The 26,739-nt window shown below is 44.5% G+C and overlaps 2 protein-coding genes across 6 annotated transcripts; both read right to left on the bottom strand.

The window, feature by feature from the left end:
- Positions 1-1,058: 1,058 nt before the first annotated feature.
- On the bottom strand, positions 1,059-8,339 carry LOC121302358 (ATP-sensitive inward rectifier potassium channel 10-like). Of its 5 annotated transcripts, none has more exons than XM_041232280.1 (5): positions 8,185-8,339; positions 6,975-7,006; positions 3,098-3,438; positions 1,917-2,438; positions 1,059-1,691 (listed from the first exon to the last, which is right to left on the bottom strand). In XM_041232280.1, exons 1-5 carry the CDS (start codon positions 8,185-8,187, stop codon positions 1,261-1,263), a joined length of 1,329 nt encoding a protein of 442 aa, XP_041088214.1. In that variant the 5' UTR covers positions 8,188-8,339; the 3' UTR covers positions 1,059-1,260. The 5 variants fall into 5 exon arrangements, with proteins under 5 accessions (XP_041088214.1, XP_041088217.1, XP_041088218.1 ...); XM_041232283.1 differs by lacking the exon at positions 8,185-8,339 and adding an exon at positions 4,995-5,005 and having other exon boundaries at positions 6,975-7,111; XM_041232284.1 differs by lacking the exons at positions 6,975-7,006; positions 8,185-8,339 and adding an exon at positions 6,245-6,350.
- Positions 8,340-11,320: 2,981 nt separating this feature from the next.
- On the bottom strand, positions 11,321-25,458 carry LOC121302478 (rho GTPase-activating protein 30-like). Its single transcript, XM_041232484.1, has 14 exons — positions 25,369-25,458; positions 23,658-23,902; positions 22,967-23,069; positions 22,432-22,576; positions 21,539-21,621; positions 21,195-21,302; positions 20,622-20,743; positions 19,535-19,703; positions 18,004-18,101; positions 17,761-17,832; positions 16,475-16,936; positions 15,902-16,099; positions 15,031-15,137; positions 11,321-14,059 (listed from the first exon to the last, which is right to left on the bottom strand). The coding sequence occupies exons 2-14, from the start codon at positions 23,752-23,754 to the stop codon at positions 11,957-11,959; spliced, it is 3,867 nt and encodes a 1,288-aa protein (XP_041088418.1). The 5' UTR covers positions 23,755-23,902; positions 25,369-25,458; the 3' UTR covers positions 11,321-11,956.
- Between the last annotated feature and the right edge of the window lie 1,281 nt (positions 25,459-26,739).

The following is a 26,739-nucleotide window of genomic DNA, read 5'->3' as shown; positions in this document are numbered from 1 at the left end:
AACAACCGCTGCTGCTGCAGAGTCTCTTCCAATAGGACCTCGTTTGTTTGGCGTCTCATCCGAAGGACGGAGCACAAGGAGGTTCAGTGACTCGCTCAGGGTCTCTCACACACACAGTGAGTCAGGGGCTGCTGCAGAGTCTCTTCCAATAGGACCTCGTTTGTTTGGCATCTCATCCGAAGGACGGAGCACAAGGAGGTTCAGTGACTCGCTCAGGGTCTCTCACACACACACAGTGAGTCATTGGCTTACAACCCATATTTCAAAGATTAACTGATGGGAAAGATTATCTTTTGCCGAAAACACAAACCAAGAAGCTTTCCTCTAGGTTTCAGCTTTATAGAAATGCTTGTTCCACCTTGTTGATCGCCTGCATAACGAGGCATGCACGCACACCCTCTCGCCCGCCCACCAGGGGGGGTGGTGGGAAGGGTTAATCAAAGTAACACAGAATGACTGTGAGGTAATTAAATCCACCTGAATTAACAGGGGCTGGAATCAAAACGAAAGACTGTGAGGGTGCGGAAGACGTCCGGCCGCTGTTCTTGAGGGATTTTAAAAGGGATTCTGTTTTGGCGATGACCTGCAGAGCGTGTATATATTCGCTGACCTCCTTGGCAATTATTTTAGTAGTGTTTAGGGTTTTGTTTTTCCTAGTACCTGCCGCATAGTGATCAGAGGGGTGTACAGTTTCGCTGAGTATCGGTGAATCGCGATGCTTTCTTTCCAAAGCGAATCGTAAGAGAGGTCTGTATCAATGAAGAATAATTGCATTTCATAGTTGATGAATACCCTGCCTCATTTCATTTGTGTCTTTTTATCATCATTAAATAATTATTTGATCTTGTTATTCATCATTCAAGTAGCCGAATGGATATACAGCTGTGGCCAAACATATTACAGCATCACCCTGTAGAATGAACTCCCTCAGCTTCACAGAGTCCAGTGAAAGCTGCTGAATAATGTTCCCTTGTTAACATATTGAATTCCACCCCTCTATATAGAATGAACTCCCTCAGCTTCATAGAGTCCAGTGAAAGCTGCTGAATAATGTTCCCTTGTTAACATATTGAATTGCACCTCCTCTATATAGAATGAACTAGGTGATACACAAAGTTTGGCCACAGCTGTACTATATCGTGGATTCCAGATAAAAATAACCTCTATATAAAATTGACAGATCAAGAAGCATTTCTCATTAGAAACCTTCCCGATTACTCTTTCAAGAGGATTCCTTCGTACCGCTCCCTCAAAACTGCTTCAAACATTACTAATCCTGATGCTATGAGGGCTGCTTTCTCTCCTCCTGCCTTGTCCTCTGTCTCCACTGCTAGAATGAACCCGATAACTCTGCTCCAGCCTCACCTTCTCCACGTCCGTGTCGCTGCTGGAGGAAGTGATGGAGCTGGGGGCGGGGTCAATGTGACGGGCGGGGCTCGGGATGGGGGGCGGGGGCTTCTTGAAAGTGGGCGGGGTTTGGGTTTTGGCCACCTTGTCGAAGAAGGAAAAGTCGGCCACGTATTTGCCATTGGCCGACAAGGACACGACGGGAGGGAAGGCGTAGCCCCACAGGATCTCGTCAGGTAGGTAGGAGGTGCGGACCTGACAGGTGGCGCTAGTGGGCTCCACCGTGGCACTCATGATGACCAGCAACTCGAAATCAGCCAGGTCGGGGTCTGTCCAACCGCCCCCTGCGGGGAAAAGAGATGTCAGATTGTATCGGGTGAAGATTGCAGAATTCGATCAAAATTTTTGTGGATAATTATAGAACAGGAGAAGACCAACTTCTGGGTTCTACATACACAGAAATGAACTACATCTACAGAAAAACACACACACACGTTATATATACACACATGCATAACTAAACTCACAGATGATCGCGTTAATTAAGCATTACAAAACTAATTGATCACCTTTGTCCACCCACGCGCGGAAGGGACTGTCGTCGTCGATCACGTGACAGAAGGTGAGCGGCAGGATGAGGAAGGGGCTGTCGCTGGACGTGTCCACGCTGAAGGACACGTTCCTCTGGTCCAGCCTCACCGTCTCGCCTTCTTTCGTCACGGAAGTCTGCAGGAGCTTTCCCGTCACCTGGCAGCCGATCAGGAGGCTCTTCCTCATGTTGGCCACTCGGATCATGAGGCAGGGCCGGCCGTCGTGGTCGGAGATCACCGCGTGCTGGCTGAACTTCACCGTCTCCCCGCGCTTTTTCGGCCGGGCCACTTTAGCCAGGAAGGTGCCGGTGATGAAGATCTCCAGGACCATGGTGAGGACCAGCTGGACGATCAGGAGGACGATGGCGAGCGGGCATTCCTCAGTGATGCAGCGGAAGCCGTAGCCGATGGTGGTTTGCGATTCCAGGGAGAAGAGGAACGCGCCGGTCAGAGTCTGGACCTGCATCACGCAGGGGGTGTGGTTCGCAGGAGGGTCGAATTCTAGGAAAAAGATTGAAGTTTGTCGGTTGTTGGGTTTTTGTTAGCTCAAACAGGAGATCCAGTGGTTAAATAAAAGGGCTTGTAACCCAGCAGGTCCCCGGGTTCAAATCCCAGCTCAGCCACTGACTCGCTGTGTGAGACCCTGAGCAAGTCACTGAACCTCCCTGTGCTGCGTCTTTGGGGTGAGGCGTTGTTGTAAGAGACTCTGCAGCTGATGCATAGTTCACTCACCCTAGTCTCCTATCTTGTAAAGCGCTTTGTGATGGAGATCCACTATGAAAGGCTCTATATAAAAATTATTATTATTATTATTATTATTATTATTATTATTATTATTATATTATTATTATTATTATTATTGTTATTATTAAATGTCTTTGAATTCTTATAATCTCCCCCTGGGATAATACAGTATGGCCAATTAGTAAAATATAAAGGGTTTTAATTAAGATCTAACCCTAACCCTAACCCTAACCCTAACCCTAACCCTAACCCTAACCCTTTTCTGATACAATTGTGTACTTACATATATCATGCAGAAAGATTTCCACATGAAGTACATTGTAACCACTTGTAATAACCTTGCAGTATAGTAACTGCTCTGCCAACACACAGTCATTAGAGACAATCAATGGAAAGCGTTACTGAAAGAAAGTTACCCAGTAAGTCCCCGTGGACCAAAGCCACCAGATACCACAGGACTCCAAAGAAAAACCACGTCCCAGCAAACGTGGCAGAGAACAAGAAGAGCTTGTAGCGCCACTGCATGTCCAGAAACGTGGTCCAGAGGTCCCGCAGGTAGAGGGCGCGGCGCCCGGTCACGTGATCAATCCGCACGTTGCTCCGCCCATCCTTCGACAGGACACGCCTCCTGCGCCTCAGTGCCGAGGCGGAGTTCTGGGCCCCCGCGTTGCCCAGCAGTGGCTTGAGGACGTCGGTCTGGGTGGTCTGGCTGTAGCAGACCTTCTGGGGAGAGGAGGGAGGAGTGGGGGAGGACATTCTGAAAGAGAAAGAGAGAGAAGGAGAGATAGATAGATAGATAGATAGATAGATATAGATAGATGTGTAAGACAGATTGTTTGAAGAGATCCTGCCACCTTTCTCTTTCTCCCCTTTTCTCTCTCCTCCCCCTTTCTCTTTCTCCCCTCCCCTTTCTCCCTCTCTATCTCCCTTTCCCATCCTCTCTTCTATCCTTCTTCCTCCCTCTCTCCAAAAAAAAAAGAGATTTGAAAGCTCAGTCCTGCGTGGGCAGTAATTAGATAATTTCCCTTCTGACTTTCACCTTAATTCTACAGAGTCGTTTTCCATTCTGCCTTTACAGAGAAAGAAAGGACCGATTTTTATCGCAGAAACTTGGCTTTGAAAACATTCCTCGTTTTGTTTTCTGTTTTCAACGCGGCTTCTGGGCGCGTTCCTTGAAAAATCTTACAACAGGCAAATCCTCTCACGAACCCCAGCATGGGAACTTTGTAACGTGGGATGCCCGATTACTATCAACACGACCTTTTTCATTCTTTTTTTAATCTGTTCTGGAATCAAAACAAGCCATTCTCGTCTCTCATAGAGCAGCCCAAATTTATTAGAACGCCACTCTCCCATTGCTTCTGTAATTTTGCATTTGATGTGCGTGTGAAATCAAAACTCTGCAGCTGAAAAATCTGGGGAAATTGTCTTGCAAACCAGCGATCGTCTCATTTAAGTGATGACTTTAAATCGGCCACACGTGCAATTTCGAACTGCGAGAGGAAAGGAACTGCGGAGCCGCACGCAGTCAAACGCGGGAGACTTTTCAGAAGCTGTTTAAGACGTCTGATTAAAGCACAAAGCGGGCTGACAAGTTTGAGGCAGAATCATTAATAAATAACCATTTAAGATGTTGTGAGGTAGTGCTACACAAACCTATAATTGATTATTCGATTATAAGAGACGTTGATTTATCCGGCTGGAGCTCTCCACAGACGAGGGGTGCTGGTGTCGATGGGGCTGATTCACCCTTCCGAGTGAAACGACAACCACTCTGGGTTTGTGTGGATCTCTGTGCTCTCCACAGAGTCTGAAGAAAAGCCGTGATCGATCGCCTCAAACCCCAAGCAGTTGTTTCTCCACTTCAGAGAGATTTGCATGAATAGGCACTAGGAACAAAACACATTTAATTCTGTCCCGTTAACTTAGATCACCTTATTCAGGGCGAGTGGGTGCACACAAGAGACTATCGCTGATGGGGCAATGGCTTCTTCTCTGATATTTTGAATTAACTACCACAGTAGATGTGCTCCCCGTTCTCTCTCCCATCCCTCTCTTTTATGCCCTCACCCTCCAGTCATCTCTACCTCTTTCATTTGCCCTCTCTCTTTCCTTCTCTATCACTCTATCTCACTCCCTCCACCCTTCTCTCTCCTTCTTTCCTTTCCCCCTCTCTCTCTCTTCCACTATCTCTCTCTTCCTCTCTCTCTCTCTCTCTCTCTCTTTCTCCTCTGTCCAAACGTACAGTGGATGAGGGGCCTAAATACCCCCTTTGTTTGGGCCACAGAGAGAGAGAACAAAAGGCTCACTTACAAAGACAGGCTCTGTGTGTTAGAGAGAGAGAGAGCGAGGGAGAGGGAGAGAGATAGGGAGGGAGGGAGAAAGGGAGAGATATATCATTGACAAAGAGGCTTCATTTGTATTCCGGTGAGCGATTGAATTGCCCAACGAGAATTTTTTGCCAAACCTTAACTCTTACTTCTCAATTCTCAAAGGACACATGGAAGACTAGCAAGCAAATGAACGAGACCCTCGCATTAGTTGGATGCTGCTTTTCCCCCCATATAAAGCAATGAAAAAAATGTCCCATGCATTTATTATGAGTGCAAACTGACTTTTTTCAACTGTTTTCCATATTTCATGCATGCAACGGCTAACATCTGTCAAGTCAGGATTCCTGAGGAATTTCTTACTAGGATTTTCACACCATTAAAGTCTACAGCTCTGGCCAAAAGTTTTGCAGCATCACCCTCTATATAGAATGAACTCATTTTGCTTCAATAATTCTAATGAAACCTGTTGGATAATCTTACCTTGTTAACACGCTGAATCGCACACTGGCGTGTTGTAGTTTCCCCCCATATAACGAGAAACCACCAGCATATTAAAAACTGTGACCTTTCTGGAAATGCTACTGTCCTGCTAGTATGGCTTTCAGTATAGATTTATGCAATATCATTTTATAGTTCCTTTGATTACATGATGTTAAAAAAACAATAAAATTAAGATAACACAGTACCACACCTCTTTACCAGACCTCTCTGTGCTTTACAATGCTTTCCTGTGCTTTACCAGACCTCTATGTGCTTTACAATGCTTCCCTATGCTTTACCAGACCTCTCTGTGCTTTACAATGCTTCCCTGTGCTTTACCAGACCTCGCTGTGCTTTACAATGCTTCCCTGTGCTTTACCAGACCTCTCTGTGCTTTACAATGCTTCCCTATGCTTTACCACACCTTTCTGCACTGTACAATGCTTCCCTATGCCTTACCACACCTCTCTGTGCTTTACAATGCTATTCTTTACCTATGCTTTGCCCTGCGTTATTACACTTTGCTATGCTTTTACTATGGAAAACTAACAGATTGCCAGTCAAAAGTTACACAGCCTAACAACTGACTTTAAAACACAAATATTCCTGCTGACATTTCTATACATTGTGATCATAAGAACATGCCCCAGTTTACACCACCCTTGTCTGTGAACAAAGTTTGTTCTCAAGGGAGTGGGGGGGGGGTATTACATTGCACTAGAATAATTTTACCAAACAAACTTTACTCACAGCAAACGATTTACAAAAGGAAACCACAAGGGAGCCACCCGCTGTGTGATTTTTCACATCTCGCATTTCCCTAGATCTTTGGAAAACTCCAATCTCCACTCCAACCGTTGTGTCTCCTAAAAGCTTTCTGTGAAAAGGGGGGAATTTGGGTCATATTCGCAAACCATTCGTTCACCACTGTCCCGGTTAATGTCTAGCAGCAGAGAAAGAAGGAGACACCTTCTTCTTCACACAGAGAGGGGTGACGAGGATGGAAGGGGCTGCCTAGGGTGGTCATGCTATCAATCAGAATCATCTTTGAAGACCTGACTGACAGAGTTCTGAGATCAGAACCGGACCAGCTCTGACGAGCTGAACAGACTCCTCTCGTTTAGAAATGTGTTTTATTTTTTATTTTATTTTACACAGGGCTATCTGCATCTATAAATTAATTTATTTATACAAAGCGCTTTACAGACAGCATGCCTCATGAAACAAGGCAGAAAAGTTAACATAACACAATGATATTAATAATGATGACAATACATAGCAAATATCGAGACAGGACCAAAGATAAAAATAAATACGAATAACAGACAAAATAGCGAGAGGAAAGGAGCCCCGCACGGTCAAACGCAGGGGAATTTTACAAAGCACAAAGCGGTCTGGCATCTCCACACTGAGCGTGTTTTCTATATCAATTTGCACATTTAAAAAGAGGAGTGACAGTTCTTTTGAAATGACTTCTTACCTCTGAATCGACGCGGTAGCGGCGTTTCCCTTCTGCAGGAATTAGCCAAGCCAGACGTTGATCAATAAATTGACAAAAAAAAAAACGCCTTTATAAAAACAAAACAACAACAACAACAACAACAAAACAAACAAAAAAAAAAAAAACAATAGAGGTGACAGAAACAGTCCCAGCCGTTTACGGTTCATTAAAACTCATTCCAACGGGTCAAAAGCGTTTAACTACCGGCCAAAAACTCGTTAGAATTGATTCGCGATAGATTAAAAAAATATATATATCTGTTTCCCGGTTTCTGATCTGTTTTAATGCATCGCTGTTGCCACAGCTGTCCCGAGAGATTTTGTTGCGAGAATAAAATTAATTTGTTCAGTGCGACTCATTCTCTCATTCTCCCTCTCTCTCTCTCTCTCTCTCTCTCTCTCTCTCTTGAAAAAGGGATATCTCTCTCTCTCTCTCTCTCTCTCTCTCTCTCTCTGAACTTTCTAGTGACTTGAAAAAGGGATATTTTAAACTCATTCAGAACCTCTCTCTCTCTCTCTCTCTCTCTCTCTCTAGTGTTTATAGTGGAATTGAGAAAAGGGGATATTTTAAACTCATTAAGAAGAGAACTCTCTCTCTCTCTCTCTCTCTCTGAACTTTCTAGTGACTTGAAAAAGGGATATTTTAAACTCATTCAGAACCTCTCTCTCTCTCTCTCTCTCTCTCTCTCTCTCTCTCTCTCTGAACTTTCTAGTGACTTGAAAAAGGGATATTTTAAACTCATTCAGAACCTCTCTCTCTCTCTCTCTCTCTCTCTCTCTCTCTCTCTCTCTCTCTCTCTCTCTCTCTCTCTCTCTCTGTATTTCAAAAGCTCTTTTATTGTCTTTCATGTCAAGATTATACTTTTAAGTTTTTGCCAAAGCAATTACACCCAACGCACAACACACTGTGAAACACTACCCGACTGCATCAACCAGCACGAAGCAATCCACCGTGAAACTAAATCTCCAGTACAAGACTCAGCCATCATGATACTACTGCTAATAAGAATAATAATAATAATAATAATAATAATAATAATAATAATAATAATAATAATAATAATAAAATAATAATAAATAATACATAGGTCTTTTTCAACCCCAGTGCCACCATCTCTACTATACTGGCGAAAAGGAACAACGTCACAATGGAAACCAGTAGGAGGAATAAGAATCCAAACCATTCAGACCATGAGCTCTGGGGCGAAACTGTATGAATGAGTGTCCCAGCTCTACGCAGGCCCCGCGCGTCGTGTGGATTCCTAATTTAAACCCTCTGTCAACCCGTTTTTAGCAGGTCCCGGGTTCAAATCCCAGCTCAGCCACTGACTCATTGTGTGAGACCCTGAGCGAGTCACTGAATCTCCTTGTGCTGCGTCTTTGGGGTGAGGCGTTGTTGTAAGAGACTCTGCACCTGATCCATAGCTCACACACCCTAGCCTCGTATCTTGTAAAGCGCTTTGTGATGGTGCTCCACTATTAAATGCGCTATATAAAAATAAAGATTATGATTATATATAATTTCACAGGGCTGGAAATAAGACAGTGGATCATTATGATCCATTCCTGGTTTCACTGTTTTCCAGAGCAATTATATTGAAAATCAACCATTTTACGCAATTATTATTATTATTATTATTATTATATTATTATTATTATTATTATTATTATTATTTTAGTGTCATTCCCTGTACCACGGCATCTTTCCAGTCCCGGGACAGCAGGAGCCAAGACCTCTTAACTACACTGGAACGGCGCTGGGCCGAGCTCAAAAGTAGTGTGAAACGGCATTATTTTGTACAAGACGATTATTTTTCCTCAAGAAAGCCGCTGTTGGCTGTTGTTTTGTGTTTTATAAAGACGAGGTGGTTAGTTCAAGTAAAAAAAAACAAACAAAAAAAACAGAAAAAACAGCGGATCTTGTATTTTGTAAAGACGAGAGAGAGAAAGGAGGGAGAGAGGGAGAGGAGAGAGGGAGTGAGAGAAGAAGAGACAGAATGGGGACGGGTGAATGAAGGAGAGAAAAATAATGAAAAGAGCAGAGAGAGAAAGAGAGAGCGAGAGAGAGAGAGAGAGAGAGAGAGAGAGAGAACAGGAAGCGAACGACAGCATAGGGACGACAACAAAGAAATGAACGACGGCACGGCGGCGCAAATCAGGGACGGGCCGGCATTCCCTGTGCTCTGAATACCAGGCTTCCAGCTGCTGGCACAAAAACACACACACACACAGGACTGCGTTCTTTCTTTCTTTCTTTCTTTCTTTCTTTCTTTCTTTCTTTCTTTTTTTTTTTTTTTTTTCATTTAAAAAAAAAAAAAAGGTTCTGTTCTTTTTTTCTTTCTTTCTTTCTTTCTTTCTTTCTTTCTTTCTTTAAGTTGTAATCTTTCTTCCTATTTATTTCTTTCAGCTTAACCCCCATATCTCTAAAACTATCTAACATGCCCAGTAATGTTATCTTTCTTTCTTTTTATCTAGAACATTTATATTTATTTCTTATCACATTATAAAAGTGCTAGTCTGCCTATTTCACCTTAAAATATCATTTTGGAAACTGTTATAAAGTTTAGTTCACCTTGTTTTGCAATATGCTTTACCACCCTCTCTGTGCTTTACAATGCTTCCCTATGCTTTACCACCCTTTCTGTACTTTACAATGCTTCCCTATGCTTTACCAGACCTCTTTGTGCTTTGCAATGCTTCTCTATGCTTTACCAGACCTCTTTGTGCTTTGCAATGCTTTCCTGTGCATTACCAGACCTCTCTGTGCTTTGCAATGCTTCCCTGTGCTTTATCAGATCTCTCTGTGCTTTACAATGCTTCCCTATGCTTTACCACACCTCTCTGTGCTTTACAATGCTTCCCTATGCTTTACCACACCTCTCTATGCTTTACAATGCTTCCCTATGCTTTACCACACCTCTCTATGCTTTACAATGCTTCCCTATGCTTTACCACACCTCCCCGTGCTTTACAATGCTTATGGGATAAAATGACTGAGAACAGGCTAGTGAATTAAACTCACTGTCTAGACCGGGGATGTCAAAAGCCTGCCCTGTTCTGAATCTTTTAATTGAACCAGTTCAATAAACCTCATCCACCCAGACCCTGAAGCAGTTCATCATCTCTCGGTACCTGTTAACCCTCCTGAGTGGAATGGAATGACTCTCCTTCTCTATACAAACCCATCCCCCAGGTTGGAACCCGGGGCTCCACAGGTGAAATGAACGTGGGCGTGGTCTGGCGTTGCAACATTCTCCCCCGAATGCCAATCGACGGGTCTGAAAATCCTAATCGCAAATGAGTGAACGGGTGACATCTAGTGGACAGTACGAGAAGTTCAGTCTGCTGTGTAGAGTGCTGACCAAAGGTTTTGCATCAGCAAGAATTAGACATTATTAAAAAAAAAAAAAAAAAAAAAAAAAAAGAGAGAAACATAATTAAAATATTTTATTCAACATCATCGTGTAATTAAATCCACTACAAAATGATATCGCAAAAGGAAAACACCTATACCGGAAGCCATAACAGATTTCAAAATATTTTTCAATTTTTTGTTCTATATAGGGGGTGATGATGCAAAACTTTTGGCCAGAGTCTTACAGCGGTTTTGGTCTCACTTTGCATGACTATAAATCCAATTGCAACAATGAATGGAAAAAAAAAGAAAATTTGATATTTTATTTATTAATACACAATACAATCCAAGTTACAGCATGTGTCGCAGACAATAGATCTCATTTACAAACGCATCGCTGGGCAACACGGTCAAAGAAGCATAGAGCAGATTCACTTAAAGTAAATCATATTACATACACACCTAGCATCAAAAGAAACTTATCGCTATTATAACACATTTATTTAAAAAACAATAAAGTAGATAAATGATGGCCATTGACAAAATGTTTTTGGTTTTAATCCCATGATCGTTTATCCTTGCCCATGACAGGCTTGAGTGACTAAATGAAGCTCTTAATCACCTAATTAGTGAGACAGTTGATTGGACACGGGATAGGGAGTGATTTCAGCTGTTGAATTGCAAGCGATAAAGAAAAATCGCAGAAAAAAAACCCAGTCTAGATCCTATAAATATACCTGCCGATTATAAAATGAATGACGTGCACCACAAACTGGAATCGTTTAAATTTTGTCAGTGACAAATAACAGATTAGGGACAAAAAATTTATATATATATCAATATATTATATATTATATATATATTATATATATATATATATATATATATATATATATATATATATATATATATATATATATATATATATAAGATGGTTTTAACTGACAAAGGGACGAACTTACGAGTTGTAATGTTGTCGCCGTTGATTTTTTTGTAATGTTATTTCTTGCCTCCTCTTGGAGACGCTTGTTTATTAATGATTCTATACTGGTTAAGATCTGAATGATATTCCAGTCACCTCGTTTCTTCTCTACAGTCTATTCTGTTTCGGAAAGAATTGGGGTTTCCAGAGTGAAAAACAGGGGCTTTTTTTTTCAATTCATTGAAGCTGTAGCAACTATGAAGCAGTTAAAATAGGAATTTGATAACAGAATCGCAATTTAAAAACGTCACATTGTGTGTGTGTGTATGTGTATGTGTATATATATATATATATATACTCAAAATTAAACTGAATTAAATGAATTACATGATACAAACTATTATTATTATTATTATTATTATTATTATATTATTATTATTATTCAACTTGCCAGCAATTTGCTTCGGTGTAAAACAGATGGCCTTTTCTCTACCGAGCCGTTCAGAGCCCCTTTGATTTGCTGTGTATTTTTGCAAAGCTCCCTGAGATGCTTGCACTGTTAGGACACTGTATCAAGGAAGCTGCCACTCTATCTGAAAACGCACTCTGTCCCATGATCCAAAGCAACCAGCTTTTATACAATTGAGGCACAAGTTAATGATGTGTCATTCCCTCCCTCCCTCACTCACTCTCTCTCCCTATCTCTGTGACTATCCAGAGCCGCAAAAGAGCGTCTCTGCTGAATTATCTCCTCCGTTTCAAGCAAGCTTGCTCTCTGACCAATCCTGGGCAGGCTCATTCTCTTGGCTTCCCCGCCTCTGGGGAGGGGGCGGGAACTGGGACTGGGAGGGGCTTGGCCCGTGAGGTCACAGTGGGAGTGGCGGAGTGGTTTGGGCAGAGCCTGCAGGGAGCTCTGCTCCCCGTATGTCTGAATCCTCCACACCTTCAGATTACAATGCCTGTCCTTGGCCCTCGCTACCGCTTCGTCGAAAGAGAGGCTGGCCACCGCAGCAGCCCCGTTCCTCTTCCCGCGCTCCCCCTCCCCCTCCGCCTCTCCCTCCCTTCCCCCTAAGCTCCACCTGTTCTTCCCTCTGCCCTCGCTCTCTCCCTCGCTCCCTGGCGGCTGCAACTGGAGTTGGTGAAGCTGATGCTTGACCTTCAATGCCGGGGGCAGTTTTGAAAATTGAGGCTTTGGCGCAACAACGGGTACTGATTTTGCCTGGTAAAGTTTTGGGCGTGGCATGATTGGCGCGCCCGCTACTACCTGCATCCGAGCACCTTCCATTCCTTCTACTCTCACCTCCTTTTGGGTCTCCGAATTCTCCCCCTCCCTCTCTCTCTCCCCCTGCCTCTCCCCTCTGTGTTTTGATCCATCTCCCTCCACCCCTTCGTTCTCGCTTCCCGTTTGATCGTCTCTCACCTTCGCACCCGCTGCCACCATTTGTCCACCCGCATCCCTGCTCTCTTTCATTTCTAACTCCGTAACCTCACCCAAGCCCTCTAGTTTTCCAGCTACCTCTTCCCTCTCCGTCACGAAACCCTCTTTAATTTCTTCGGCACCTTTTCTCCCATCACTCGAACCTCCAACCCCAATCTCCTGCACCATTCCATCCGTTTCATGATCATCAGTCCCGTCTGCACCCCTCGCCTCGCTGCCTTCTCCCTCCTCCATGATACCCTCCTCCACGGAATCTACTTCCACATCCGTCTGTTGAGCCATATCTGGCTCTGCGGAGCTAAATTCACTCCCGACTATTTCTGCCTTTCCCACCGAAACGCTTCCCATCTCACTGTGTGCATTTATCCCATGGGTTTCTAAAGAGGCCAGACAATGGTCTACCAGAGACTGGATGAAGACCCCAACCCTTGCCAAATCATCCTTCGAATCTTCATAAGAAGCCACTGCTTGCCTCTCACTCTCCTTGCAAACTCCTATTTCATCACCTTGAAGAATTTCTGGGAGTGCCTCGTGTCCTACAAGCTTTTCCGGATCTCCTATTGGTCCTTCATCAAACCCGGATCCCTCCCGCTGCTCTACACCTTCTGGTTCCACTTGGAGCTGCCTGCCATCTGCATTTCCTTCTGCAGACATCTCAGGAGCTTCCAAAACAGTGGTGGGATAGCAAAGGAGGTCCGTTTCCAGATCATCAGCGAGCTGAGGGACGTTCGCGGACTCTAGCAGGCTCCCCAACTCTAAACCAGCCACGCTTTCAAGCTGGGCTCCTGTGGGACAGACCCGACTGCTTTCAGCGAAGCTCTGCATGTCAGACTCTTCCGTATCAGCAGAGCGAAGAAGCGCCACGTCGTCGCATGCCTCCGGTGGATCCCTTGAGTTAAGATCAATCGCCTGCATTTCACCGCAGGTCTCGCTGTCCTGCACTGGTGTAGCCGTGATCGAGTCTCCAGCACACTGCCACCTACCCTCGTCTCCCGGCCCACAAGTAGGTTCCGCCCCTTCATTTGACTGCCCCCTGGTGGCTTGGAGGTCCAGCGTTTCAGAAAGAGCAGGTCGGTCGTTTCGCTCTGAAGGGCTGCCGGTGTCTTCGAGTCGGTCAGTTTCGTGGTCGACTCGGGCAGCCGCGGGCGTGTCCTCCTCCCAGATTTTGAGGTGGGGAGGGTCAACGTAGTCCGGTAGGCTGTAGAACTGCACGTCTTCGTCGCTGTCGCTTTCCATTTTGAACTGGTTTAGCTGGGAGGACAGGCTGGAGGGAGGATCGTACATCTCGCTGCTGAAACTGCAGCAGTCCTCATCCTCATAGCAAGGAGGCTCCACAGAGAACTCTGCAACCTGTCAGTAAGAGAGAGAACGCAGCACATTACATGGCTGGCCACTGTAACCCGCTTAGTAAATACAGGATCACGTTGCAATGTTAACATGTACAGTTACAATGTACTTAACATGTGCATCCTTGTCCACGACATGTGTAAAGTACACAACTGCATCAGAAAAAGATTAGGGCTAGGGTTAATTTGTGCAAAAAGTATTTGCTAAGTAAGAAACCGAGTGGTTAAGGCAGACACACAGACAGACATACAGACACACAGACAGACAGACAAACAAACAGAGTCAGACAGACAGACACACTCATACAGATAGACACAGACAGGCAGATATACAGACACACAGACAGACAGACAAACAGAGTCAGACAGACAGACATACAGACACACACACACAGATAGACACAGACAGGCAGATATACAGACACACAGACAGACAGACAAACAAACAGAGTCAGACAGACAGACACACTCATACAGATAGACACAGACAGGCAGATATACAGACACACAGACAGACAGACAAACAGACAGACAGACAGACAGACATACAGACACACACACACAGATAGACACAGACAGGCAGATATACAGACACACAGACAGACAGACAAACAGAGTCAGACAGACAGACATACAGACACACACACACACAGATAGACACAGACAGGCAGATATACAGACACACAGACAGACAGACAAACAGAGTCAGACAGACAGACATACAGACACACACACACACAGATAGACACAGACAAGCAGATATACAGACACACAGACAGACAGACAAACAGAGTCAGACAGACAGACATACAGACACACACACCCGTCTATCTATGTCACACAGTCCGTCTATATGTCTGTGTGTCAGCAGACAGACAAACAAACAGAGTCAGACAGACAGACATACAGACACACACACACACACACACACACAGATAGACACAGACAGGCAGATATACAGACACACAGACAGACCTGTGTTGTCCCCTCTCCCGTGTCCATCATGTCATCGTCCAGGAAGCCGAAAGTGTCCAGAAAGTCCAAGGGCAGCTCCGAAGGTCTCTCCTTGTCCCCGTGCATGTCTTAAAACAAAACAACGAGAAGAAGATGAGACATTTCTCTCATTTCTAGCACAGCAAAGCTACTTAAAAAATTCCGAAGCTGACATTTTCTTCAGCCTGTATGTGCTTATTATACCTAAGCCTTACCCGATCCCTAACCCTTATCCTATCCCTAAATCTATCCAACTCTAATGGGTCCTTTCAAACCAAACACGCTAAAGCATCCAGCTTAACATCCTTTTTTATATAAATACCCCAGACAATAGCCTTGGTGTGAAAAGACTTTCTCTCTCACTCTGACTCTGCCAATAACCCTAACTCTTTTCCTTTTATGTAGCCCATTAAAAACTACTTTATGAACAGGAAATCTCTGCTGAGTATAACCAGGTACAGAGCTCTCTATCAGTCACACCTCCAAGTCCAACACTTCAACGCATTCTCCCTTTTCTCCCCCACTAGAATTGATTAAGCTCAGTGCTTTTTCAAAACAGTGCCAAGTAGGTGTATAAGAATAAGAATTTATTTTGCAGAGATAGAATGAATGTGAAGGTATGTGGAGTTTTAAAGCAATATCAAACTCAGCTCTCTAATTACTGTGTGTATCGTGCAAAAAGATTTCCAGATGAAGTGCATTGTCACTCTGCATGATAACATTGCGATGATGTGTGTGAGCCCATGCGGATTCAGTAAGTAACTGCTCTGTGAACACACAGCAGTTAGAGACTCCTAATAGAAAGGGCTACCCCCTGACACTCCCCGGAATCGTCTCTCGTTTCCCAGCTCACCCATGTACTCCCCTTCCTCCTCCTCTTCCTCCGGATGCTCCTCCTCTTCCTCTGAACTGATGCTGGAGCTCCGCCCACTGTGACCACTTCCTGCAGCCTCCATCTCAACCTCGACGTCCGTCTCCCTGACTTCCTGTCTTTCGGCTTCCTGCAGCCCCGCCTCTTCCTGCGACTCCGACTCGGGACTTTCGTTGTTCTCTGTAGCGGCGGGAAATAATTGCTTTTGGTTAAATTGAAGGTACAAAAAGGAATACCCGCCCGCAGAGATAACACGGACACAAACAAAGGAGATAGCTGCTTCTGCATCCAGCGCTCAAAGAACATCACAGACATTTGGAGAGCTTTTTGAGATGTTATAGTAATAAAATAATGACTGGGATCGCATTATTGAGGAGTTTGGTGATAAAACGAGTGATCAAGAGAGGATTTATCAGTGTGCACGACTATGAAGAGAGATGTGATCAATACAGCGAACAAGGGGTGGGGCTTGGCTGGAGACGCAGTACTGAGTGTCCTTTTGCGATTCAGTGCCTTTTAAACTTGTTTTACTCTAAAAAAAATATTTTAACTCACCTTTATCTCCCTGTTCGACCTTCGCCCCGAGATCTGGAGAGTCCTCCACCGTCGTCCTCTTCTCTTCCCCTGCTTTTTCGGCCCCTTTGTCGCCATTAGCTCCCTGTAAAACCCCTAAAGCCAGTCCAGAGGTGATATGCAGCGGGACGGTCACCGAAAAAGGTCCAGAAATATGAACTCCAGCGCACCTCTCTGCGCGGTTGCTGCGACCCTTCGGAGAATTCGAAGACAGGTTGTCCAAGCTGGAGCTGCCAAGCCCCGCCTCTGCCCCGCCCACCACGCTGACGCTGGCCCCGCCCCCTCTGCGATAGGTCACGGCGTATCCTTGGGAGCCTTTAGCCCCTGGCTCTGCGCCCAGCGAGGACGCGATCAGGGGGGAGGGGGGCAGAGAACTGGGGTTTTGCTCGTGGGGTCCGAAGCTTTCGTGGCGGATTGGGGTTCGACTGGAGCGCCGCTGGTTGACTGCATCAGAGGATGAAAGAAAGACTGCTGTGATCCCTAATTGAAGGTCTGGGGTTTAGAGTTGATTAGGCTTTGTGTTGATTTTAAAATTTCACTTTTTACTTGTAAGGTGTTACCTGGTTTAGCTCCACTGTATTTATCTGATCTCTTATCAGTGTACACCCCTTCACACAACCTTCGCTCAACTGATCTTGGATTGCTATGTGTTCCCTCTGATCACCCGCGTTCTATGGGCGATGGGGCTTTTTATTATTATGCCCCAAAACTTTGGAGCCCCATTCCTAAAGAGAGCAGAAATTCCGCCACTCTTAATGCTTTTAAATCTAGCTTAAAGACCTACTTTTAGAGAAAGGCATTATTATGACTGTTTCATTTGTTTGTAAAGCACGTTGAGCTGTTGCTATCGTAATAAAATGTATTTTTATATAGAGCCTTTCATAGTGGAGCACCATCGCAAAGCGCTTTACAAGATCTGAGGCTAGGGTGTGTGAGCCATGCATCAGCTGCAGAGTCGCTTACAACAACGCCTCACCCCAAAGACGCAGCACAAGGAGGATCAGCGGCTCGCTCAGGGTCTCACACAGCGAGTCAGTGGCTGAGCTGGGATTTGAAATAATAACTATCATTATTATTATTAGGGCCAAGCAATCCAAAATGGTCTGATTCCCAGCTGTGATTGAAACGCGCACATGGCTCCACAGGGATCAATTGAATTCTTTAAAAAAAAAAAAAAAAGGCGGCAGAATTTTCTGCTTAAAACAGCAGCCCAAGTCACAACGCAGTTCACAGGTACCAAGAAATAAGCAAACCCATTTGAGAATCACCTTCTAGTGCGCAGGGCAGGGAGCTGAGTGAGTCCATGCTCTTGGCTGGCCTCATATGAGCCTTCAGTTTATCTGGAAGGAGAAGCGTGAATTTAGTTGTCATGTTGGGAAGTGCCAGTGTAAGTCAAGCGTTGATGAGGAGGATAAAGGCTCTAAAGACTCTATCCACAGGGGGTTCCCAGATTATTATTATTTTTTTAAATAACGGTACAAATTTGCAGAGAGCATTTCTCTCAGACCTACCTTTGCCCTCGCCCTTCCCCTTTCTCTTGTCGCTGTTGTTCGATCGGCCCAAGTTAAAAATCGATTTCCATTTTTTCACCTTCAAAGACCCTTTCCTCCTGTGCGAGATGCAAAAAAAAATTCTGTTATTATTATTATTATTATTATTATTATTATTATTATTATTATTATTAATAGCCGCTAGGAATCCGCCCTGCTTGCTTCCGTCTGCAGGCAGACAGAGATCAATCCGGTTTCGAGATGGGACTGCTGGTATTTCTCCCCGTGCCGCTGCTGAACAAAATCCCTCCGTCTCAATCAGCAAATTCATCTTCCAGCAGATATCAAGCCAAACAAGCACTTCATAGAAACATAGACGACAGCCAGACTATTGCCTTCCATGGAGGTTATTGATTATTGATATTCTATACTGTATTATGCTATAGTGTTGTGTTACACTTTGCTCTGCTTTTACTGTGGAAAACTTTATAAGGTTAGTTTATCCTGATTTTTAATATACTGTACCACGCCTCTCTGTGCTTCACAATGCTACCCTATGCTTTACCAGACCTCTCTGTGCTTTACAATGCTTCCCTATGCTTTACCAGACCTCTCTGTGCTTTACAATGCTTCCCTATGCTTTACCAGACCTCTCTGTGCTTTACAATGCTTCCCTATGATTTACCAGACCTCTCTGTGCTTTACAATGCTTCCCTATGCTTTGCCAGACCTCTCTGTGCTTTACAATGCTTCCCTATGCTTTACCAGACCTCTCTGTGCTTTACAATGCTTCCCTATGCTTTACCAGACCTCTTTGCTTTACAATGCTTCCCTATGCTTTACCAGACCTCTCTGTGCTTTACAATGCTTCCCTATGCTTTACCAGACCTCTCTGTGCTTTACAATGCTTCCCTATGCTTTACCAGACCTCTCTGTGCTTTACAATGCTTCCCTATGCTTTACCAGACCTCTCTGTGCTTTACAATGCTTCCCTATGCTTTACCAGACCTCTCTGTGCTTTACAATGCTTCCCCTATGCTTTACCAGACCTCTCTGTGCTTTACAATGCTTCCCTATGCTTTACCAGACCTCTCTGTGCTTTACAATGCTTCCCTATGCTTTACCAGACCTCTCTGTGCTTTACAATGCTTCCCTATGCTTTACCAGACCTCTCTGTGCTTTACAATGCTTCCCTATGCCCAGACCTCTCTGTGCTTTACAATGCTTCCCTATGCTTTACCAGACCTCTCTGTGCTTTACAATGCTTCCCTATGCTTTACCAGACCTCTCTGTGCTTTACAATGCTTCCCTATGCTTTACCAGACCTCTCTGTGCTTCACAATGCTTCCCTATGCTTTACCAGACCTCTCTGTGCTTCACAATGCTTCCCTATGCTTTACCAGACCTCCCCGTGCTTTACAATGTGCTTTACAATGCTTCCCTATGCTTTACCAGACCTCTCTATGCTTTTCCTACAGGAAGGCGTTCAGTATTTCAGTCCTGGCAGGGAATCGCAGAGTTGCAGGACAGACTGACAGATGGACAGACTCACTTGGTGTCGGTGACCTCAATGATGGCGTGGTACGGTCTCATCTGCGGAGGCCCGTCTCCGGGGCTGAGCGCGCTCGGCATGTTGAAGGGAAGCGCTCGGAAGTACGGATCTTCCTGATTGGGCAGGAAAGTCGGTGAGGGGAGGGACTTGGGTCGTTGGTCGTGGTAATCTTGAAATAAATAAATAAATAAATACATTTCCAATTATTATTATTTTTTAGTTTTCGTGACCTCTTCAGGTCTTTACCTGAAACAAGTTTTCTGATGTATGCATTATTATTGACAGCTGGGACGCGATGCTGTAATCTGGGCTTGTTGAAAAATTGTACCTTTGAGACCTCTCTATTGAATTGAAGCAAGATTTATAAAATTATTTAGTTTCCCATCACCCAGGTTTTCCCCAGAGGTATACTCCTCATCTCCCAGAGTTTAACCTGGTGTTCCGTGTTTAATAATGTGCTTTACCAGACCTCTCTGTGCTTTACAATGCTTTCCTATGCTTTACCAGACCTCTCTGTGCTTTACAATGCTTCCCTACCAGACCTCTCTGTGCTTTACAATGCTTCCCTATGCTTTACCAGACCTCTCTGTGCTTTACAATGCTTCCCTATGCTTTACCAGACCTCTCTGTGCTTTACAATGCTTCCCTATGCTTTACCACACCTCTCTGTGCTTTACAATGCTTCCCTATGCTTTACCAGACCTCTCTGTGCTTTACAATGCTTCCCTATGCTTTACCAGACCTCTCTGTGCTTTACCTCCCTATGCTTTACCAGTCTCTGTGCTTTACAATGCTTCCCTGTGCTTTACCAGACCTCTCTGTGCTTTACAATGCTTCCCTATGCTTTACCAGACCTCTCTGTGCTTTACAATGCTTCCCTATGCTTTACCAGACCTCTCTGTGCTTTACAATGCTTCCCTATGCTTTACCAGACCTCTCTGTGCTTATAATGCTTGCCTATAACCCACCGTGCTGTCACTGCGCTTCGTTACAGTTTGCTGTGCTGTCACTCTAAGGAAACATTTCTATTGGCACTGCTGTGATCAAAACCCTACAGGAGCTCAATAGACTCAGACCGAGGACTCACCCCCAGAGGCATCGTTAAAGAGCTGCTCCACGTGCATCAGTATGAACTCCACCACGATGGACTGAATCCTGACCTCCATGAACGCTGCTGTGCCGTTGAACCCGGATTCAATATCCTTCGACCTGGCAATGAGAAAACAAGCACACTGTCAAGCAGCTTCCTCTTCTACACCCACTTCTACTCCCCCCCTGTACACCACACGGGACCCCTGCGCTCCCCTGACGTGCACTTTACCAGGGGAGACCCTCGGGGACCCCCGCGCTCCCCTGACTGTGAGACTCCTCCCCTGCACACCACACGACCGTGCCTTTACCAGGGGAGACCCTCGGGGACCCCCGCGCTCCCCTGACTGTGAGACTCCTCCCCTGCACACCACGCGACCGTGCCTTTACCAGGGGAGACCCTCTGGGACCCCTGCTCTCCCCTGACTGCGTGACTCCCCCTGCATACCACGTGGCCGTGCCTTTACCAGGGGAGACCCTCGGGGACCCCTGCGCTCCCCTGACTCCAAACTGTCGTAGTGTGCTTACAGTCATGTGGTAACCCTAACTAAAGGTATTATTGGGGTCCTACCTGAGCAGGTTAGGTGCCCACACAATTGCCAGGTTGCGGGAATGCATGTTGGTCTCATGTGAAAACGAGGCCATTCGAATCAGGTGTCGCATTAAAAACTCCAGTGTCCTGAGAGAGAGAGAGAGAGAGAGAGAGAGAGAGAGGAAGAGATAGGGGAGGTACGTGAGGAGAAGGGAGAGGAAGGTGAAGAGGCAATGAAAAGGAGGTGGAAGGAGAGCAGAGAAGGAGGAGAGGGAGAGAGAGGAGGGCAGTGAGAGAGGAAGAGGGGGAGAGACACATTTACTAGAAAATACAAGAAATGGCTTAAATAACAGATAGACAGACAGGCTAACAGACAGACAGACCTGTAATGAGGGTTCGGGAGTTCCCTGAGCACATCCTTGATTTTGACCAATCGCTCTTCTTCCAGCTGTATCGCCACGGCATCCTGCACAGTAACAGGAAGTAGAGGGGAGGGGCAAATGTAAAAGCGTCTTCCTTTGCACATGGCGTGTCTTTCACAGGCGCGGATAACAGATACACAAAAAAATTACTTCATATTTGAGACCTTTATTGTGAATTAAAAGTGATTTCGTCAGCTACAGTCAGCGCTATCGTCAAGATGGAATTTGCATAATGGTCAAGCCGAGTCACATGACTCCCATCTCCCGCACCTCTGTCTGATTCAGTCAGTCAGTCCTCTAGATGTAATGGAAAGAGAGCGAGGAACTTCTCCTAGTACCAGCTACTGCTTTAAGAAGGGTTACAATGAAATGCTGACGAAGATGACAGCGACTGAGAGCACATCGACTATGACTGTGGAGACACACACAAACGAACCCACTGACACACACACACAGACAAACAGAGAGAGAGAGAGACAGACAGACAAACAAAAACAAAGAGAGAGAGAAAGAGAGAGAGAGAGATTGAGGGCATCGACTATGACTGTGGAGACACACACACAATTAGAAATGAAGAAAACAGACAAAAAGAAGCGAAGCCACTGAGACACACACACACACACACACATACACACAAAGAGAGAGAAAAACGCACATAGACATACAGACAGAGACAGAGAGAAACACAGAGAAAGAGAGAGACACCCATACACAGAGAGAGAGAGAAACAGAGAGAGATACAGACAGAAACACACACACACGCACATCGATAAAGTAAAGCATTCTCTAATGACTGAGGCCATGGTCAAGGTCACTTTTGTGTTACTGATGAAGGAGAAGGAAAGAAAACTTACCGCAAATTTATCATAGAGCTGGTAGGTGAGGAGAGGGTTGGGGAGCTCTCTGAAATAGGCTTTACACAGTGAGGAGACACAGTGAATATCCTGGAGGTACACATCCCGGTTCAAATCAGGACACGACTCCGAGTCAAACTCGTTCCTAGAGAGAGAGAGAGAGGGAGAGACAGGGGGGGGAGAGAGGGGGAGAGAGAGGGGGGAGAGAGAGAGAGAGAGGGAGAGAGAGAGAGAGAGAGGGAGGAAGAGAGGGAGGGAGAGAGAGAGAGAGAGAGAGAGAGAGAGAGAGAGGGGGGAGAGAAATTTAACTATAACATCAGCATAATTTATTTTATTATATTTTTTATTTAACATTTATTGTAATCAAAGAAACTACAAAATGATATAGCAAAAAAAAGTCTAAAAAGAATTCAAAGAGAGAGAGAACCGGCTTGCTAAACTCAAAGACACAAACAACACTGTACCAGAATTTCTGTATAGAAAACTCCAGATAGACAGACAGACAGATGAGTCTCCAGACAGACAGTTGGCTTACCTGAGTCTCTGTGTATTAGACGAGACTCCAGACAGTCTATAAATCCCATCAACCACACCATGTTCCTCCACGAAACTACTGCAGGCACGCAAAACCAGGGGGACTGAGAGAGAGGGGGAGAGCGAGAGAGAGAGAGAGAGAGAGAGAGAGCGTGAGGGAGGGGAGAGGGTTAGGGTCTGCTCCAAGGACGTTGCTGGATGATGCTGTTTATATAAAGTGCAATGGATGGACCTACATTTAAGAGCTGGATTCTGTGACTGGCTTTCCTGTTTGAGCTACCTGTAATGAATTGGGATTTCAACCCATTGAATTGAATGGGGAATGGATCAAATCATACACTTCAATACAGAACAGTGGCGACACATTTCTTGCATTGCAGTCAAACCAGAATCATTACGTCTCTAAAATATTGACTCCGATTTCTGTTCCTGTTTAAACCGATTCCCACGCGATCGAAATTTGCAATCAGCCGCATTCCGCGAAAATTAGCTTCTCGATTTCAGAAGGCAGCTAAAAGCCTTCACTTGAAGTCATTGTTGAGTGAGCCAATTAAACTGGCTTCAAACAAAATAGCAGCAAGATCGATCATGACAATTATTATATAATTATTAATTAAATGTCTTCGAAGGGACTGCGAAATTGAAACAGAAATGTTAAAGATAACGAGAATCCTCTCTGCTGGGGTTCTTACTCTCCTGTCCCGTTGCGTTCAGGTGTTCTCGAAGGTCACACCCAAAAACCCGTTCTTTGTTCCCCCCTTTCCGTTTCCCTTTCTGGCGTCCCTTCATTGCTCTCCTACAAGGATTAAGACCTCCCCATCCAGGAGGGGGGGGCGGGGGGTCAGGGCTGGAGCCGTGGAGTCAGAGATCACCAGGATGCGCTCCGTAGTCAACTCCGATCGAGAGGACGCCTCACTGAGAAAGAGAAGAGGTGGACCTGGAGAGAGATAGAAAGACTTTTGGAAGACAGTTTGGCTACTCTGCCTGATCAGTCTAGTTCCTCGTAAAAGCCTGGGTAAGAATTGTAAAGCACAGAGAGGTCTGGTAAAGCACAGGGAAGCATTGTAAAGCACAGAGAGGTGTGGTAAAGCATAGGGAAGCATTGTAAAGCACAGAGATGTCTGGTAAAGCACAGGGAAGTATTGTAAAGCACAGAGAGGTCTGGTAAAGCATAGGGAAGCATTGTAAAGCACAGAGAGGTCTGGTAAAGCATAGGGAAGCATTGTAAAGCACAGAGAGGTCTGGTAAAGCATAGGGAAGCATTGTAAAGCACAGAGAGGTCTGCTAAAGCATAGGGAAGCATTGTAAAGCACAGAGAGGTCTGGTAAAGCATAGGGAAGCATTGTAAAGCACAGAGAGGTCTGGTAAAGCATAGGGAAGCATTGTAAAGCACAGAGAGGTCTGGTAAAGCATAGGGAAGCATTGTAAAGCACAGAGAGGTCTGGTAAAGCATAGGGAAGCATTGTAAAGCACAGAGAGGTGTAAAGCACAGAGAGGTCTGGTAAAGCATAGGGAAGCATTGTAAAGCACAGAGAGGTCTGGTAAAGCATAGGGAAGCATTGTAAAGCACAGAGAGGTCTGGTAAAGCATAGGGAAGCATTGTAAAGCACAGAGAGGTCTGGTAAAGCATAGGGAAGCATTGTAAAGCACAGAGAGGTCTGGTAAAGCATAGGGAAGCATTGTAAAGCACAGAGAGGTCTGGTAAAGCATAGGGAAGCATTGTAAAGTGTAAAACTATAACGAATGTATAATATAACCATGTGGAAAACTGAAAACATATAATGGGAAACTTATATAAGAGAAGCACAGAACTTTAATCTCTCGAAACGATGAATCAAATTCAAATAAAATACATTTTAAAAGATGCTCAACTAATTGTTTTTAAAAGTTTAGAAGCTAATAAAATCGGTGGTGATACAGTTGTATCACTCTAACAAATGGAATAACATAGCTATGTAGTAGAATGCAAAACTTGGGAGTTTCAATCTTAAAAAAATGGAAAAGAGGAATACTGAGATACTGTATAAGCAATTCACATAGAAAGAAATGCTACAGTTTGAAAGAATACGTTTTATACAGAATTGAACTCATTGCAAAACAACGGATACCAAACCTCAAGTGAATAATGAACAGCGTATAAAACAGGGCCTCTTTACCCACGGTTTATAATCAAGGCCTCTCTGATTGAAAGGGCGTTGATAAACCGGAAGACACCATGTTCTCTCTCTGTCTCTCTTTATCTTGCTCTCTCTCTCTCCCCACCCCAGCCACCTGCCAAAAGACTTCTCCCCCCAAAAAATCACACCAGCGGAATATGCAATTCACAAACCTTAAAACGAGCCCCTAGAAAAAATCTTTAAAGTGAAACAAATCAACAAAAAAAAACTGTACAGCCCATCTTACCTCAGCAGCCAGCAGAAATGACGACGGCTTCTTACACCCGTAGCTCGCTTCCTGTGTATCTCTCTCTAGTTTACAAGACTCTTCTCCCCTCCCCCCTTAAAAAACAGGTACCAAGAAAATCAGAAATCTTATGCAACAGAATCTATTTTTAAAATTTACAACCATCAATCCCATTTGCACCCAGACGATTTCTAGCATCACTTCTTATAACATTACCATTTATTTCCTCTATAACCATTATGGAAGTTTCCTCACAGTAAACACACAGCAAAGTGTGATACAGCACAGCGAGAGCACTGTAAACCACAGGGCAGCATTGTAAAGTACAGAGAGGTGCGGTAAAGCATAGGGAAGCATAGTAAAAAACAGAGAGGTGCGGTAAAGCATAGGGAAGCATTGTAAAGCACAGAGAGGTCTGGTAAAGCATAGGGAAGCATTGTAAAGCACAGAGAGGTCTGGTAAAGCACAGGGAAGCATTGTAAAGCACAGAGAGGTCTGGTAACACATTAAAAAACAAGCCATGGTAAACTAATCCTTGCTGATAATTAGCTATTACTTAGCAACATCTTGGTTTCTTGATGGTTTTGTACTTTTGCAACTACTGCTAACACTCTGAAATTAAGAACCTTATTTATCTACCAACCATGCAGCTGTTGAGATGCTGAATTAATGCATACAGGACATGGTGTCATGAAGCTCGAATGTTGGCAGGAAGGAGGCTGTTGTGTTTTCGGTCTTGATGTAGTAATTTAGCAGATATTTTATAATCCATATTCGACAGAGAGATCGGCCACCAAAACACATTTCTATAAGCTACGGCAAACAGTTTTGCATCCCCCTATAGAATGAACTAATTATGCTTTATAAAGTGGAATGAAAGCTGCTGAATAATGTTTCCTTGTTAACATATTGAATCACACATCCTCTATATAGAATGAACTCCCTCAGCTTCATAGAGTCCAGTGAAAGCTGCTGAATAATGTTCCCTTGTTAACATATTGAATTGCACCCCCTCTATATAGAATGAACTCCCTCAGCTTCATAGAGTCCAGTGAAAGCTGCTGAATAATGTTCTCTTGTTAACATATTGAATTGCACCCCCTCTATATAGAATGAACTCCCTCAGCTTCATAGAGTCCAGTGAAAGCTGCTGAATAATGTTCCCTTGTTATCATATTGAATTGCACCCCCTCTATATAGAATGAACTCCCTCAGCTTCATAGAGTCCAGTGAAAGCTGCTGAATAATGTTCCCTTGTTAACATATTGAATTCCACCCCCTCTATATAGAATTAACAGCCATAGCTGTATATTTCATCCCTTTTATAATTTCCTATAATTAATCATTCATTAATTTTCATACAATTAGTAA

The sequence above is a fragment of the Polyodon spathula genome, chromosome 29 (assembly GCF_017654505.1).
Source record: "Polyodon spathula isolate WHYD16114869_AA chromosome 29, ASM1765450v1, whole genome shotgun sequence".
NCBI lineage: Eukaryota > Metazoa > Chordata > Actinopteri > Acipenseriformes > Polyodontidae > Polyodon > Polyodon spathula.
Note: the sequence above shows the minus strand (reverse complement) of the source record. Positions and strands in the feature narration are given on the sequence as shown.